The sequence below is a fragment of the Suricata suricatta genome, chromosome 4 (assembly GCF_006229205.1).
Source record: "Suricata suricatta isolate VVHF042 chromosome 4, meerkat_22Aug2017_6uvM2_HiC, whole genome shotgun sequence".
Classification (NCBI taxonomy): domain Eukaryota; kingdom Metazoa; phylum Chordata; class Mammalia; order Carnivora; family Herpestidae; genus Suricata; species Suricata suricatta.
In genome coordinates this window covers 100,039,285-100,055,937 of record NC_043703.1, presented here as the reverse complement: position 1 = coordinate 100,055,937, position 16,653 = coordinate 100,039,285, and the positions used below count along the sequence as shown (strand labels likewise).

The 16,653-nt window shown below is 40.8% G+C and overlaps 1 protein-coding gene across 2 annotated transcripts in view; it reads right to left on the bottom strand.

The window, feature by feature from the left end:
* The window catches only part of SPTBN1 (spectrin beta, non-erythrocytic 1), a 196,822-nt gene that overhangs the window by 133,639 nt on the left and 46,530 nt on the right, over positions 1–16,653 (bottom strand). For both annotated transcript variants that reach the window (XM_029937358.1, XM_029937359.1), the window contains exon 2: positions 8,913–9,107. In XM_029937358.1, the coding sequence (XP_029793218.1) occupies positions 8,913–9,060 (148 nt within the window). In that variant the 5' untranslated portion in view covers positions 9,061–9,107. The remainder of the gene's footprint in view (positions 1–8,912; positions 9,108–16,653) is intronic.

Genomic DNA, 16,653 nt, shown 5'->3' with positions numbered 1-16,653 from the left:
TGACTTTCTGCTTTAATGAGGGGGTCCTCATGGATCTGCAGCCCAGCCTCTTCAGTTCTGCGGCAGTGGAAACGGAAGCAGCCATGCCGAGGTTCAAGCCTCGGTTCCTCTCCACGTTCTAATGTTCTTCACACTTTGTCCATCCTTTTTTCCTCCTGTGATCACACTTTGCCTCTAAATTACTAGAGCAGTAATTGCCTATACTACCTTCCTGGCACTTGCATACATGTTTGGTTAATGTTTCATGTAAATAGGTTTTGTCTTCCTAATGAGACAATTCTAGGCCATGTTTTATAGATCTCTTTATATATTCAAGAGCAGGCTAGCTCTGCAATCTCACTAGAAAGAAGGTGAGTATTTTATATATGCATATGTACATTTTTGTTTTGTTTATTCATTTTGGCAGGGGCAGGTGATTATGAACTAACAGTCTAATTCTGGAAGATTTTTAAGTAAAACCATCATATGCTAGAAGATCATAAAAAATATAAAGCTTATATCTAAACCATCTCATTAAAAACTCATGACTGTAAGTAGAAAAGACAAAGGCATCTCCCAAAAAAGGTAAACTTAGAAATCTTTCAAGGTTAAAGTAGCCTTTCCTCTATCTATGTGCAGGTCTATCTATTCCAGAATTAGGTAAACAATTTAAGTAAATACCTTTAATTATAGCTTGAAACTTGCACTCATGTGGTAGAAAGTATGGCAAGTTTTGCTCCAATCCTTAGTGTGAAGAACCCAGTTCTCTTCCTCCTGAGAAAACCCTGTTCCTGAATTTTTTATTTAATCTATAACTGCAGATTTTTTTTATGGATATACCTTTCAAGTTTCCTTACTAATTTTGATTAGCACTAGAAAGCTAACTTAGGCCCAGAGAAATTGTCTGTCCTCCTGGGGATTACAAACTAAAAGGCCCCAACACTGACAGGAGGTGGGGATGGCGGCGGGGGGCATTTAATCATCTCTGGGACCAGGAGGATCCACTCAGAGAGAGGCTGGAATGAGGCCTGGGATTAGACCAAGAATGTGCTCCCCCTGCCAGGAGACAGCACTATACTCAGTTTGGGCAAAACATTAAGGCTTCTTAGGTATTAAGATATCAAAACATAAACTGTGACCTACTTACTGGGGACAGGGCAGACTGATATTTAAAAGAAGAGATAAAAAATTGATTTTCACTTTGAGGGGAAGACTCAGACATAACAGGATATGAATATTAAGTGAGGACACTTAGGCCATGTCCCACTTAAGTGTTCCTCAAAAATTGGATCAGATGCATTAAAAATGCAGATTGCTGTGTTCCTTCCTCCTGTGGTGAATCTCAACTTATGGGGGAACCTTAAATGTGCATATTTAAGTAAGTGTGCTATTGAATCCTCTGCATCCAAAAACCATGCTTGAGAGCGGTGCCAAACTTTCAGCTGAAATAGCAGATGCAGATGTGGTAAAGGATCTGTTGCTACCTCACATCCACTTAGTAAAAGGTTAGTACCAGAAAGCACAAAAAAAAGAAGTATTCATTTTTAGAACAATTTGACTGACGCATTATTCCTAATCAGAATTTAAATTTATACTTAGCCAAATGGCCAGCTACTTACAGCTTTATAAATATACCCAAGACCAAATACCTGATGGGTATTTTGAAGCTCACATTTGTGTGTCTGGATCTATAAAGTTTTAACCAATAAGTGTCTAGGTGAAGGTACTTAAGTTGCACTATGCAAATCGGCAGCCACTGGCCACGTGTGACTAATGACCGTAAGTAATATGGGTGGTAAAATACATATTGGATTTCAAAAACTTTGTAGAAAAAATGTAAAGTATCTTGCTAACTTCTTATGCTGACTGCACATTGGTATGATAATATTTTAGATGATTTGATTAGCTGAAAGAACTTACTTAGAGAGTTCAAAATCACATGTGGCTACGGGTGCCTGGGTGGCTCAGTTGGTTAACCATGCAGCGTTGGCTCAGGTCATGATCTCGGGTGTGCGAGTTCAAGCCCCGCATCTGAGTTCAGATCCTCTGTCCCATTCTCACTCTGCCCCTCCCGAGTGCACATGCATGCTCTTTCTTTCTCTCTCAAAAAGGAAATAAAAACATTTAAAAAATCCCATGTGGCTAGTTTTATATTTCTTTTGGACAATACTGCTTCAAATATTTAAAGCAAATCAGTGCTTTAGCTGATTAAATGTTCCACCAAAACTCTTGGTCATTCAAATGCCTGTATTTAAAGGGAGTCTGGCCTATACATATAGCCACTAATAACTTATATCCCCTATGGATGTAAGATAAAAGATTAAATAAGTGGCCTTCAGCTCATTTTCCTATGGCTATCAGCTGTCCTTGATTCCCCACTAACCATGTAAACTCAAGGTCAATTTCTTTTGCCAAGTCCATAGATTAGCAGAAAGACTCTTATGCATAATTTTAGCTCATAAATGTTGATGAGTGACAACTCCCAAAGGAATTTCCTTTCTAATTTCTTTTTTTTTTAATACTCATTTATACATAAGTTTTTTCCTACCACTTTTCTATGTCATGATTCTTTGTGGAAATAATTAAAACTTCTGACTATGATATTAGACATTTATGCTTTGTATTCCTTATTACAAATTAGTTCAGATTTAGTCAGGGAAAAAATTCAAATACAGTTAAGAAAAAAATGAAAGTCATTCAGAAATAAACACTATTTTGGTATTTAATTTTTAAAATTCACTGTTTATGAGTGTAAATACAAAGATATTAATTCTAATTACTTTATCAATATTTTCAACCAAAATGTACTTTTTAATGGACTTTTCCTTGCCTACTTCCCCTACTTTGTGTTGATTCTACAAAATATAACCTGTAGCCATAAACACTTATCACTTGTAAAAAGAAACTATTTACATTTTACATTTCCTTAAAAGATCAAAGTTTTTTTGTTGTTGTTTTTATTTCAAATAAAATACCGCTTTGCATAAAGTCCAGCTTATTCTGAATCACTCTCTACATTACCACATGTTCCACACTACTGGGACAATGTGGTCAGAGGTCAGGAATGTGGGTACGACATCATGGGATGCAGGAAATCATTTACAGAAAGCATAAAAGTCACTTCACAGCACTCTGCCTCAAGGCGGAATCGGCATGGCATGATCTCTGCTACACAACACGATGCACCAGTGCTCTTCTCATCTTCCTTAGAAATTATAAATGGGAGCACACAATGTAGGCCTAAGTATAAGTCTCCCCGGCCGCGTATATATAAAATTTGTGAACTGTGGCCAGAGTCAATATTAACTCTAATTACTTTCTAAAACATTCCTGAGTCTCAACATTTCAATTTTTTTTAATGTTTATTTCTTTTTGAGAGAGAACGAGAGAGACAGAGACAGAGAGTGAGTGGGGGAGGGGCAAAGAGAGAGACACACACAGAATCTGAAGCAGGCTCCAGGCTCTGAGCTGTCAGCACAGAGCCCAATGCGGGGCTCAGACACCCAAACCCCTCAGATCATAACCTGAGCCGAAACTGCACCTGAGCCACCCAGGTGCCCCAGTCTTGACACTTTATAAGCCAACAATTCAAGCGATCCCCTCTCTACCCTACTTGTGTGAGGGGGAAAACTTTCAGATGAAGCTTTTCTCTAGTGTAAGAAAGAGCTGCTGTTTTCAACTCCACCGGGAGATTCTCTAGGCAGATTATGAAGACAACAGAGCTCAGTTCCCTATGCTTACACTAGTGTTTTCCTCTATGTTTCAGATAACTAAAGAATGGGGGAGGGGATGCTGAGTGACTGAGAGATGAATCAGACTAATTTTCAAGCAAAAAAGTCTAAGGAGAATGGTAAGATTCAAAGCTCCCTGGGCAATGGAAGTGACCCAACTCCAGACCCTTTCATCTTTGCGATGATAAATTGGCATTTGACAAGTGACTACAGGCCTGAATCCTACATTTTTAAAACATGGCCATGTTCCACACCATACCAGGAAACCATCTCCCCTTTGAAATATCTTACTGCATCTGATACTCTGACACGAACTGCATGTCCCAGAATATGATTCAGTTGTGGCACTAGCTGCCTGGAGTTAGCGCTGAATTCCCAGCTGAAGGGATCTGTCCCACAAGACTGCCTCCAGTCACAGGTCCAAGACCACCATACATCTGACTGAACAGCATAAGTTCATGGGTTCCCATGAACACGCCCCTCAGGTTCAAAGATTTACTAGGACAACTCACAGAACTCCAGAAAATACTTACTTTGCTGGTTTATTATAAAGGATACAACTGAAAAACAGCCAAATGGAAGAGGTATGGAGCCAAGGTAAGGTGGGGAGGGCAGAACTTCCACAGCCTCTCAGGACGCACCACCCTTCCAACACTGATGTGGTCCCCAAACCAGAAGCTCTCTAAATCCCACCATTTAGTTTTTATGAAGGTCTCAATATGTAGACATTGTTGATTAAATCATCAGCCGCTGAGATTAGACTCATTTTCCAGGTCTCCCTCTTTCCTGGAGGGTGGGGGATGGGACTGAAGTTCCCACCTTCTCATTATTTGGTCATTCCAGTGACCAGTCCCATCCTAATGCTATCTAAAGGTTTCACCCTAAGTCATCTCCACTAGCATAAATCCGGGTGTGAAGGACAAGGCTTTTTATGAATAACAAAAGACAGCAAATTCCAAGCGTTTTAAAAGTTCTGTGTCAGGAACTGAGTGCAAAAATAAAATTTACTTCTTATTATACCACAAAGTTAAAAGGAAGAAAAGGAAGTAGGCTGGTAAAACTGAAATTAAGAATGGTTTTTACAACTCACAGGAAGGAAAAAACCCACATATATATCATATACATAATATATATTACTTACATGTAAAATATACAATATATATTACATATATAGCAGTCTAATAATAGAAAAGATCTGTAAACTGGGTAAAAACTAGTAGCAAGTAGTTCACCTCACCTTATTTCCTCAGAGACACAAATATTTAAAGCCACTTAGTAAAGGACACAATCCAAGGTGGTTGCTACATTATCAATACAAGAGGCACTATCAATACAGCACACTATAAAAGATGAATTCCTTCTGTAATGTCTTTTGTATATCACCTCAGAATTCAGACTGAAGTCTAGAGAAGACTCAACATGTAGACCACTTAAGAGGGACAAGAAACTTGGTATGTACATTTCTACTCACATTTCTACTGCTCTAACCGAGATTCTCCACGTGAGAATGTGCATTTGTAACAGAAACCCTACAACAGCACTCCCTCACGCTGAACCTAGCACTATCCTACTGCCCTATGAGGAACAGGAAAACATTACTCTCTTCTCAAAATGATATGCCAGACTTCCACACCACTCCCACAATTAAGTGGGTCTTTAAGAGAACTCTGTTGAGTTTGATACTTCAATTCTTTTCTTTTTAATTTTTTATTTATTTTTTTACATTTTATTTCTTTTTAAGAGGCAGAGAAAGACAGAGCATGAGCAGGGGAGGGTCAGAGAGAGAAAGAGATACAGACTCCGAAGCAGGCTCCAGGCTCTGAGCTAGTAGTCAGTACAGAGCCCAACGCGGGGCTTGAATCCACGAACAGCGAGATCATGACCTGAGCCAAAATCACACACTCAACCAACTGAGCCACCCAGGCGCCCCTGATACTTTAATTCTTAACTAGACTTTAGCTGGGGCTGGATGAAATAGTCTCAGACACCCTAGGAAATAGACCAGACAAACATCAATACCCTACACCAGTCCTGAAATGTGATTCCCCAGACCAGCCACACTAGCATCACCTGTTAGAAGTGCAGGGATTCTCAAGCCCTATCCTAGACTTACTGAATCAGAAACTCTGGGGGTCAGCCCAGCAATGAACAAGCTGAACAGGTGATTCTGATGCATGCTCACATTCTAGAATCGCTGCTCCAGACAATGTGGACTGTTTTGTTACTCTTGTTTTCAGCATATAAGATTTTTTTAGAGAGTTGAGATTTTTCTGTCCCACAGAGTCGGAAGTTATATAACAAGAAAATCTCCTCCAATACACAGATGGTTTTCCTGATATTTTCTGGATTCACTGAAAGCAATTTTTTTTAACAAACATCATTTAACCTGGAAGCAACACGTTTTCTTTTCAATAACTTGTTATGGTTACTATGGCTTCCTCTAGACCACAAGACGCCTTCCCGAGCCGGGACAGACAGACAGACAGACAGTGCAGCCCGCGCCTCAAACATGTTTGAGGGGCGCCTGGGTGGCTCAGTCAGTCCAGCTTTGGCTCAAGTCATGATCTCGCAGTTTGTGGGTTCGAGCCCGCGTCAGGCTCTGTGCTGACAGCTAGCTCAGAGTCTGGATCCTGTCTTCAGATTCTGTGTCTCCCTCTCTCTCTGACCCTTCCCTGCTCACACGGTCTCTCTCTCATAAATAAATAAAACATTAAAAAAATTGTTTAAAACATGTTGGAATTACTCATTATCAGTACTCTATACCAAAATGCTTTGAATATTTTTGTATTTTAATGAATATAGAAAAATAGTAAAGTATACACTTTGGAGCCAGTCTGCCTTAGTCACCTTCAGAAGTGTGACCTTGGGCAAGCTGGTTAATCTCTTGATGCCTCCATTTCCTCATCAATATACACTGTAGATAATAATGTCCCTTGTGTATGGCTGTTATAGGATTAAGTGTTAATATATACAATGCATTTAGAACAGCATAGTCAGTAAACACGATGTTAAGTGCTTACAATTACTATCATTAACTACAGTAGTTCAGGACCCAGATAACATGGAAGGAAAGCCACCCTAGGAAGTTTAAGGGCAACTAATCAATACTAAGGACAGCTGGAGATACCCTCTAGAATTCCAGGAAAGACCATATACAAAGAGCAAGGAACTGCTCTACAGCTACAAATACATATTCTTTTTTTTCAATGTTTATTTATTTTTGAGAGAGAGAAGGAGACAGAGTGGGAGCAGGGGAGGGGCAGAGAGAGAGAAAGAAGGAGATACAGAATCTGAAGGAGGCACCTGGCTCAGAGCTGTCAGCACAGAGCCTGATGGGGGGCTCAAACTCATGAGCTATGAGATCATGACCTGAGCCCAAGTCGGGTGCTTAACCGACTGAGCGACCCAGGTGCCCCATATTATTCTTCTTAAAAGGGAGATACTGCATAGTAACCTAGAACCAGAAAATAAATGACTCATTATCAAAGGTAACTGGCCTCCAAAATCATACTGGTCTAAAGGTTTAAATGAAGATTCAAGAAAAAGAAGTAAGAGATTAAAGTATAAATCAATCCACTAGCACAAGCCAGCATCAAGGTTCCCATAAGGTTCCATGAATAGCTTAATGAATAAGCTAGAAAATAAAGCTGGAATTCTAGAGTGACTATCTGGTTAATCATTCATTCATGCCCTCAATCAGGCAAGCTCAAGAAAGATCGTTAAATCACCACCACTCAAGAGACAAATTATCCTAAGGCAACTGAGTAACTTTTCCTATAGCTTTTAGTTGGCTGTACCCCAGCATCCATTTCCCTTCTCCACCTTCCTCTTACATTGCAGATTTTCTAGCCAAGCTACTCTAATGGGACTGACCCCTCTCCATCTCACCCCACAACCCCCACACCAGAAGTATATCCTGATTAGCTGATGTCAATCAACGTATCCTCTTTGACTTCACTGGGAGAGAGGTCCTAAGTCCTGATCGATCAGGTCAGTAAGACTGGTCCTAGGACATAGTAGAAGCACTGGGGCAGCAGAGGCGTTCTTTACTCCTGGATGTCCTTACAGACAGATCTGGGACCTGGGACAGCCATCAGGGAACTGCAAGGCCAAAAAGTATGGAGAAGGAAACTAGGTCCTGGGCACTCCATTTAAGCCCAGAAGTCTTGCTTAAAGGCCAAATTTGTCTTCTATGTGATCAATACATTTTCTTTATCATTTAAACCACTTTGGGTTAGGTTTCCTTTTGCTTACATCAAGAGAACTCTAAATGATACATGCATCGTAAGCAGATTATACTGTAAAGGTAAAAAAAGGTGAACTATATGAACAATTAACAGTAAACTTACCTGTTAAATCATGGCTATGATTTATGTATCATGATTAAAGATATTAAGGAAAAAAATCATAAACCTACTTTTCTCATTTGGAAGCCATTTTATTTAAAATATCAAAGTACAAATGCAAGACCTTAAATAGACTCCACTTTGACTCTTGGTTTACATATATTCAGTACTGCTGTTTTCTCATCGTGATGAAATCCTTTCCCGATTTCCAGGGCAATTTCAGGGCAAGACACTGCCCACCCCAACTAGGGTTAGGGTACAAGTGTGTTCTAAGTATTCAACAGCAGCAGGGAGTTAGAAATCATAAAGGAAGGACGTGTTCCTGCTAATTTTAATGAAAATTAATGGCAAACTTACCTGTTATAGCATTAAATATGCCCTCACCAGATTGAGTTACTGCTTTTTACATCTAAAACCCTTGCATGTGATACTTAACTACCCTTGGTCAAAGTAAGAACTCTCTGTTAACAAGGCAGGTCAACTAAAATATCACAGGAACTAAGTACACAGGCTAATTTACACATTTGTCTGAATACAGTATAATATGCTACCTTATTTTGAAATGTAAAAGGAGTCAAAAATAAAAGAATTATTACAAACCTAGGGCAGCTCAAAAAAATCACTCAATCATTTAGGCCTTAGGATTGACAGTTTTCCAAACATGGACCTGGCTGCCTTGTACAATGGTCAGCTTGCCCTCCTGGGAGATGTTTAAGTAGAGGTGAGCTGACGTCCCCGCAGGAGAGACAGGGTGGAGCCGTAAGGCCCCTGGGCCTCTGTCGCACGTCCCCGCAGGAGGGACAGGGTGGAGCCGTAAGGCCCCTGGGCCTCTGTCGCTCGGCGTGGGAAGGCTCACCTGCTAGAGCCTTGATGCGGGACCGCTCGAAGAGCCTGGCGGAGCTGTTCTCATTGTCCCAGTCGTCCACGTCCCAGCGGTTGTTGACATCGCTGTACTGCTGTTGGATCTCAATGTTGTCATAGTCTGTGGCTACTGTGGTCGTCATCTTGAACTGTCTCAGCTGCCCCTCCACATCAGCGCCTTCTTACAGTTCTGTGAGAACGAGAAAGAAAACCCTATTTAGATGCTAAAGTGCACTGAGCTGCCATGAAACCTGCTGGGATAAAGGTGAAGCAGAACTGTAGAACAATTCCTACATGTCAAGCACAGTTTTCTGGGGTCAATCAGTGCTGGCTGTGAACTTCAGTACTGCCTCATAACACCTGTGTGACCTTGGCTAGGTTACTTAACATCTCGGAGTCTCAGTTTCCCCAACCATTAAAGAGAAAAGATAGTCTCCATATTGTTGACAGGACTGAATTAGAGGACACATTCCCAACACAGGGTGAGTTTCTTCCCTCTTCATAAAGTTTAAGTTTTGTGGTTTTAAAGTTTTATTTAAGAACTAAGATAAACATTTAGGGCTTCTGAATGAACTCGTTTATTTCTACTGTGTGCCACCATAATCTTAGCTTCTCCTAGAAATTCATAAAATGTTATATAAGAGAACAGATCATTTCACCTAAATATCTCATTTTCATATTAGAACTAGCAGATGCCTAAGATCAAATGAAATAGTAAATGTAAGGCACCAAGGGCAGTTCTGGTGCATAGTAGAGGCTCAAAAAATAATGACTGCAATTATTTACACTGTTGTTATTTACAAATTCTATGACCAATACTCACTTCCCAGGAACCCACCAAGGTCACAGTATTTTACAAGAGCAAATAAGAAACAAGAACCTAGGCCTCGACTTTGGTCCACTGCTGTCTTCACTTTATCAAAATGCCCTCAGAGAATTATGAGAAATACATTTAGCTTATTTAAATATAGCTTCTTCTCTCCTCAATACAGCTATGATTCATCTACTGAACTAGAATGTACTTAGGACTTACTACATGCTCAGCAATGTCTCAGATGCTAAGGATAACAGTAAATAAGATAAGGACTCAGCTCTAGTGAAGCATATGGCCTAGGAGGAGGAGGAGGAGCTGAACAAAAAGCACACAAGAAAAAGCAAAAGAGTTGAAAGAAAATAAAATGAAAAGCGAAGCGATACAATAGAGTCAGTGATCAACCACGCGATATTATAAACCTCAAAGTTGCTAAGAGACTACATCCTATTGTTCACACACCACACACGTGCATGCACATGTGCACACACAGTAATTACGCCATGTGACAGGTATTAGCTAATGCTACAGTGATCATGTTGCCATACACATATATATCAAGTCAACATGCTGTACACCTTAAATTTATATAACATTATACATCAATTATATCTCAATTTAAAAAAGAAAGAGAGGGGCACCTGTGTGGCTCAGTTGGTTAAGTTTCAGACTCTTGATTTTGGCTCAGGTCATGATCCTATGGTTCCTGAGTTTGAGCCCCATGTCTGCTTGGGATTCATTCTCTTTCTCTCTCTCTCCCTCCCTCCCTCCCTCCCTACCTCCTTCCCTCTCTCCCTCCTTCTTTCTGTATACCACATCCCCCTCCACTCCCATCAGAAATGAATGAATAAACTTAAAAAAAGAGAAAAGTTTGAGACTATTTCAGATTTGGTGGTCAGGAAAAGCCTCTCTGAGTCAGTATTTAAAATGAGATTTCAGTGTCAAAAAGGAAGAGGTCATGCCAAGATCAGGAGAAATAACATTCCAGGCAAAGGAAAGACTTTATTTTGAGAAGCAGGATATCTTGTTGGGAGGAATGAAGAGGTCAATGACCCAAATAATCACCCATCTTCACTTAAACACAAACATTTGGACAGGAGTAAAATCCTGGATTCCCATCAGGTGAACATAATCAATCCCAACAACACAAACCTATCAGTACATTAATTTTAACACCTCCTTTAGCAACGTATTTAATCATGCTTTATAAAAAAAAATTACAGAAACGTAAGCCAGTAAGTATATTCTAGTGATCTTATTGTTTGTTGCTTTTCACAGAGTCATAACCCCCTTCAAAAAAAAAGTCAATAATGTTATGTACCATTTGACCTCAGGAGATGGTTAATTTTCAAAATTATGTCAATATCAAAGAATTTCGTAAAATTCAGCATTGGAGGATGCCATCTCTATGGGCGGGGGATGGGGGGGATGTGAAAGTGCTATGAATTACAAATTTCTAAAAGTAGAGAAAGTGCAATTTAACCCAAGCAATGGTGAAGTTTAAACACTACATACCTTTCGAGGTTCGTGCTGGCTATTTGGTGCCACCTGCTGACCAATGAGGACAAGCCACACCATGGCCTCCAGGGCAGCTACCCACCTGGGCTCCAGCCCACCACACCTGACTCCTGGGTAAACCCAACTGCAATCCTTTCCCCTATGCAGCCCTCTTCCTGCCACTAACTTATCCCCAAATCAGCGACTGCTTTCCATAAATTTCTCAACAAGCGTTAATTCTTCTGTAGGCTTTAAGTAAGTCATTCAAAGCATGTAAGCACATTTTGTTCTAAAAAATTCTTCTTTAATGGTGTTTTTTAATACCACAATTTTTCCTTAAAGCAAAGAGCAAAGTGGGAAGCAAAGTTCCTACTAGTCTGTATACAAAAGAAATGTCGATGCTATCAGTTAACTCTTTTTTTTTCTTCAATTGTTCACTTGAGTGTCTAAGAACTTGGGTATCGGGGTCATTTTTTTCTTCAATATTCTACATCTATCCTAAGATAATATCCTTATCAGACAGGTGATTTTTTGGGGCGCCTGGGTGGCTCAGTCGGTTAAGCATCCAACTTCAGCTCAGGTCATGATCTCACAGTCCATGGGTTCGAGCCTTGCGTCGGGCTCTGTGCTGACAGCTAGCTCAGAGCCTGGAGCCTGCGTCAGATTCTGTGTCTCCCTCTCTCTCTGACCCTCCCCTGCTTGCTCTCTGCCCCTCTCTCTCTCAAAATAAAATAAAGACATAAAAATTTTTTTTAAAAAGGTGATTTTTCATAATGATGGAAGATGGAAGCTTTTTTTTTCAGGGCATCAGGGCAGTATTAAAACAAAACATCCCAAAACCCACCAGGGTCCCAGGGAAGGATGCTTCTAGATTTTCAAGAGCAACGACAGTAACCTGAGGATAAAGGAAAAGTCGGAATCAAGGAAAGATGTGGATGAGTGTGCCCATGGCATGGGGATTCCAGAAAGCTCAGCACGCTATAAACATCATTATCCCCCAGCCCATTTCAACAAGTGCCAGCTGGGAGGGCAGTTAATGTCAGACATGGAGGTGTCTCTAGTAGGTTATCTATAAAGAGCAAGATTTTCCTAAGGTGCTATCAGCCATGTGACCCCACAGCCAGTGAAGTAATCTGTATTTCTCAAATGGCTGTGGGGAGATTAGGAGGAGAGAAGAAAGGAGGGCTGACCATCTTGGAACTCTGCCTGATGGGTCCGCCATTTGGAAAGCCTGAGAGAGCTATGTAAGGTTGGCATGAAACAAGATACTCTCCCGTCCCAAATAAGGTTCCTCCCTGCCCCTATAGGCTCAAGTGAGGCACTGGATTCTATATGACTTGATCACCACAGCAGGAATTCATAAATAATCCCTGAATGAATAAAAATCAATAATATCCTGGGTGCAATAAGTAATACCTAAGTTTTTGTGGCTTGGTTTTGGGAAGATGGGCAAAAGTACATACCCACTTTCCCAGCCCTGGCAGGGGAAGGGGGGAGAGGGGAGGGGGGGGGAGAAAGAAAAAGAGAGAGAGAGAGAGAGAGAGAGAGAGAGAGAGAGAATGTGTGTGTATAAAAACAAGGAATATGTAAGAAAAAGCCAAGACCTATCCACAAAATTATTCTTCTCTAACCCTACATCCTATGAACTGGAACTTCCCAAACGACACCAAAAAAATTCCAAAAGATCATCATTTTGTGCTTCAATAAGAAGACAATAATTTTATTTCTTTAAACTGGCAGACCAAAAAAGAAACAGAACAGGAAATGATTATCTTAGATCTAGAAGGCAAAGAGGCTCCAACATCTCTTGCATGTGCTACTATTAAGGACATAACCATCAAGAAAAAAGCCAGAACATTATGATTCCAAGTTTTAGTAGTATTCTATTAGTTTGCCTCTTAATTGATTAAAATTCTATAAGGCAATACCTGGCAAAGTCCAGGGGGAAAAAATACCATATCTGTTAACTTTCCAAGATGCCAAATCTGTTTTCCATGTGACACAAGTATTAGATAAATGTACAGGTTTTTGGTGTTTTTTTTTAAGGTTATCTCCAAGTTTCCTTCCATTGCCTCCTATGTTACTGTACAAAACCTCCCTTGGTGATGTTACCCACCCTCCAACCTTTGGCTGCTTCCCTATGCTGACAGCGCTCCCTGCACAGGGAAGTGCTAAGAAGAATCACCAGGTCAGTGTCTAAAACTAACCCCTAGTTACTCCCTCCACACCTCGTTTCCATTCTACCCCTCCCTCACTAAATGGCACTTCCTTTCTTCCAGTTACCTCAGCTGGACACCTTTGCAGTTCTCATCTCTCCTTCTCCCCCCGTCTGCAGCCCCCAAGGCTGCTGGTATCTCCTCAAAAATCCCATTGGTAAGCTCAAGCAACAGTTTCTTCTTTTTCCAGCAACTCACCTCCAATTTTAACCCCTAACCTTTTCCTCTACATTGCCACTAGAGGGACCATTCTCAAATGTAAGTCCCATCATTTCATTCCTGTGACTAAACCCACCAATGCCCACGCCTTCAGAATAATGCGCAGAAACCTTTGAAGAGAAATGTGACTCTTCATGAGGGAGCTCTGACCAGCTCTCCAGCCTGGTTTCAATATGACTGTCCTAAGCTCTTGTAGCTCCTGAGAAAAAATGTCAGGCTCTTGACTTACCTCAGACTACCTGGAAACAGCTTTCACCTCTTCCCACAAATCCTAGCTTAGGTATCACTGCATCCAGGAAGCTACCTCTTCCTCCTGGTGTGAATTAAGACCACCTCAGATAAGACTGCATATGCCTGGGAGGGAGCTCCCGGACACCTTACACACCACTGACCTGTCACTTACCATTACAAAAACGCTTCTAGTTACTTACTGTCAATAGGCCATAGGCTCTCAAAGTCACGTTCCTATCTTACTGTCCTTGTATCTTCTCAACACTCAGGGGGGTGCTTGGAAACATTCAGTGCTTGCTAATTATTTATCTGTGACTGGGGGGCGAGGGTGGGGGGGTGGGAGACTGGTAGATGGAGGTTTGGAAGGCACAGGGTGACATCTCATCAGTCACAAAGGCCAAAACACATATTCTTCTGAGCTACACAGATCTCCTAGGCACCCTGCTTTCAAAGAAGTCACGATTTTAGACTTGAACATAGATTTAATAAGGTACTTCTCCATGTACATATTAAAGTTTATATCTCACTTTTTAATTAAGTTTTACACACAAAACCAATTTATTTTTTAGTCTGAACTACTCAGATTTTAGAAAGTAAAGCAACAAGTAGAGAATAAATGGTTTTTACCACACACACACACACACACACACACACACACACCCCTCAATACTCAATTTTAAAAATTTTCTTTGAGGGGTGCCTGGGTGGCTCAGTCGGTTGAGCCTCCGACTTCAGCTCAGGTCAGATCTCACGTTCGTGGGTTCAAGCCCCGCATCAGGCTCTGTGCTGACAGCTAGCGCAGAGCCTGGAGCCTGCTTCCGGTTCTGTGTCTCCTTCTCTCTCTGCCCCTCCCCCTCTCATGCTCTGTCTCTCTCAGTATCAAAAATAAACAAAACATTAAAAAATTTTTTTTAAATAAATAAAAATTTTCTTTGAGAGGAGAGAGAGATAAAGAGAGGGGCAGAGGGAGAGAGACAAAAAGAAAAGTAGGCTCCATGCTGAGCCTGGACATGGGTCTTGATCCCACGACCCTGGGATCATGACCTGAGCCAAAATCAAGAATCAGATGATCAGTGGACTGAGCCACCTAGGTGCCCCTTTAATACCCAATCTTACTTAAATGCTCTAATAAATTAAATGAAAATGAAAAAGGTAACTAACAGTTGTAAATCCTTTTTGAAGAAGAAAACCATATGCTAACAATTATTTTAGCAGAATCCACAGACCCAAATGTTCTGCAAACACTTAAAAGCCTCCCACTTTACTCCTAAAAGAGTTGAAAAAGCATACACTGTATATATACATATATATATATGTATATGTATACATATATATATATGTATACACACACACACACACACACACACACACACACAATGGAATACTACATGGCCATGAGAAAGAATGAAATCTGGCCATTTGTAGCAAAATGGATGGACATCGAGGGTGTCATGCTAAGTGAAATAAGTCAGGCAGAGGACAGATACCATATGTTTTCACTCCTAAGTGGAACAGGAGAAACTTAGCAGAGGACTATGAGGGAGGGGAAGGGGGAAAAATAGTTAGGGAGAGGAAGGGAAGCAAACCATGAGAGACTCTTGAATACTAAGAACTGAAGGCTGACAGGGGAGTGAGAGAGGGGAAAAGGGGGTGATAGGTATGGAGGAGGGTACGTGTGGGGATGAGCACCAGGTGTTATATGGAAACCAACTTGACAATAAACTATAAAAGAAAAAATAACAGTTCTGCCTAGGGACTTTGAAGGGACCAAACCGTATGTCTCAAAATTTCCAGGAAGAGACTGAGAAGAGTTCTCTAACCTCTCAACTATAACATCCCCAGAAAGTAAGACAGTCACACCCTGTTTGCAAAGTGCCCACTGTGTCATTCTGCAGCATGAATAAAATAGCCAACAAAGAGGAATATCTGCAAGAAATCACATCCAGAACCACAGCAATGGATAAACCCAGCTAACATATTGTTATTCAGGTTCAGGGGAGCTGGTTTCAGAAGAAGGCTCAAGACACCATCTTAAATATTCAGAGTTCTCTGCTCACAAAACCAAGACAAAGGATAAGTTCTAGTGTGACAGCTAACAAAGTCACATAACCAGTCCCAGTCCTTTAGAGAAGTATCATTCACTTCCCCCACCTTTTTTTTTTTTTTTAAGTAAGCTCTATGCCCAACATTGGGCTTGAGCTCATAACTCTGAGATCAAGAGTCATGATCTATCAATTGAGCCAACCAGGCACCCCAGTATTATTCACTTTTAAAATGACCAGTTTACTTGCTGCTTTACAAGAATATATCAACTACACAAAAAGCATGATACAGCTATACAAACAATTCATAGAATCAGGCCATTTTGCAAGGTAAGTATGCTCAGATAGCTGTTTAATAATTACCCATAATTTAAAAAGGTGGTCTTCGGGGCGCCTGGGTGGCTCAGTCGGTTAAGCGTCCGACTTCGGCTCAGGTCATGATCTTACAGTCTATGAGTTCTACCCCCACATCAAGCTCTGTGCTGACAGCTCAGACCCTGGAGCTTGTTTCAGATTCTCTATCTCCCTCTCTCTCTGCCCCTCCCCCACGCACTCTCTGTCTCTCTCTCTCAAAATAAAATAAAGACTTAAAAAGAAATAAATGTATAAAAAAGGCGGTCTTCAAATACTCTTTGCTTTCATCTGTTTTATTTATTAATGACAGAATAGGTTAAAATCTCCCCCTGTGAGTGTGGATTTATCAGATTTTCCTTATAATTC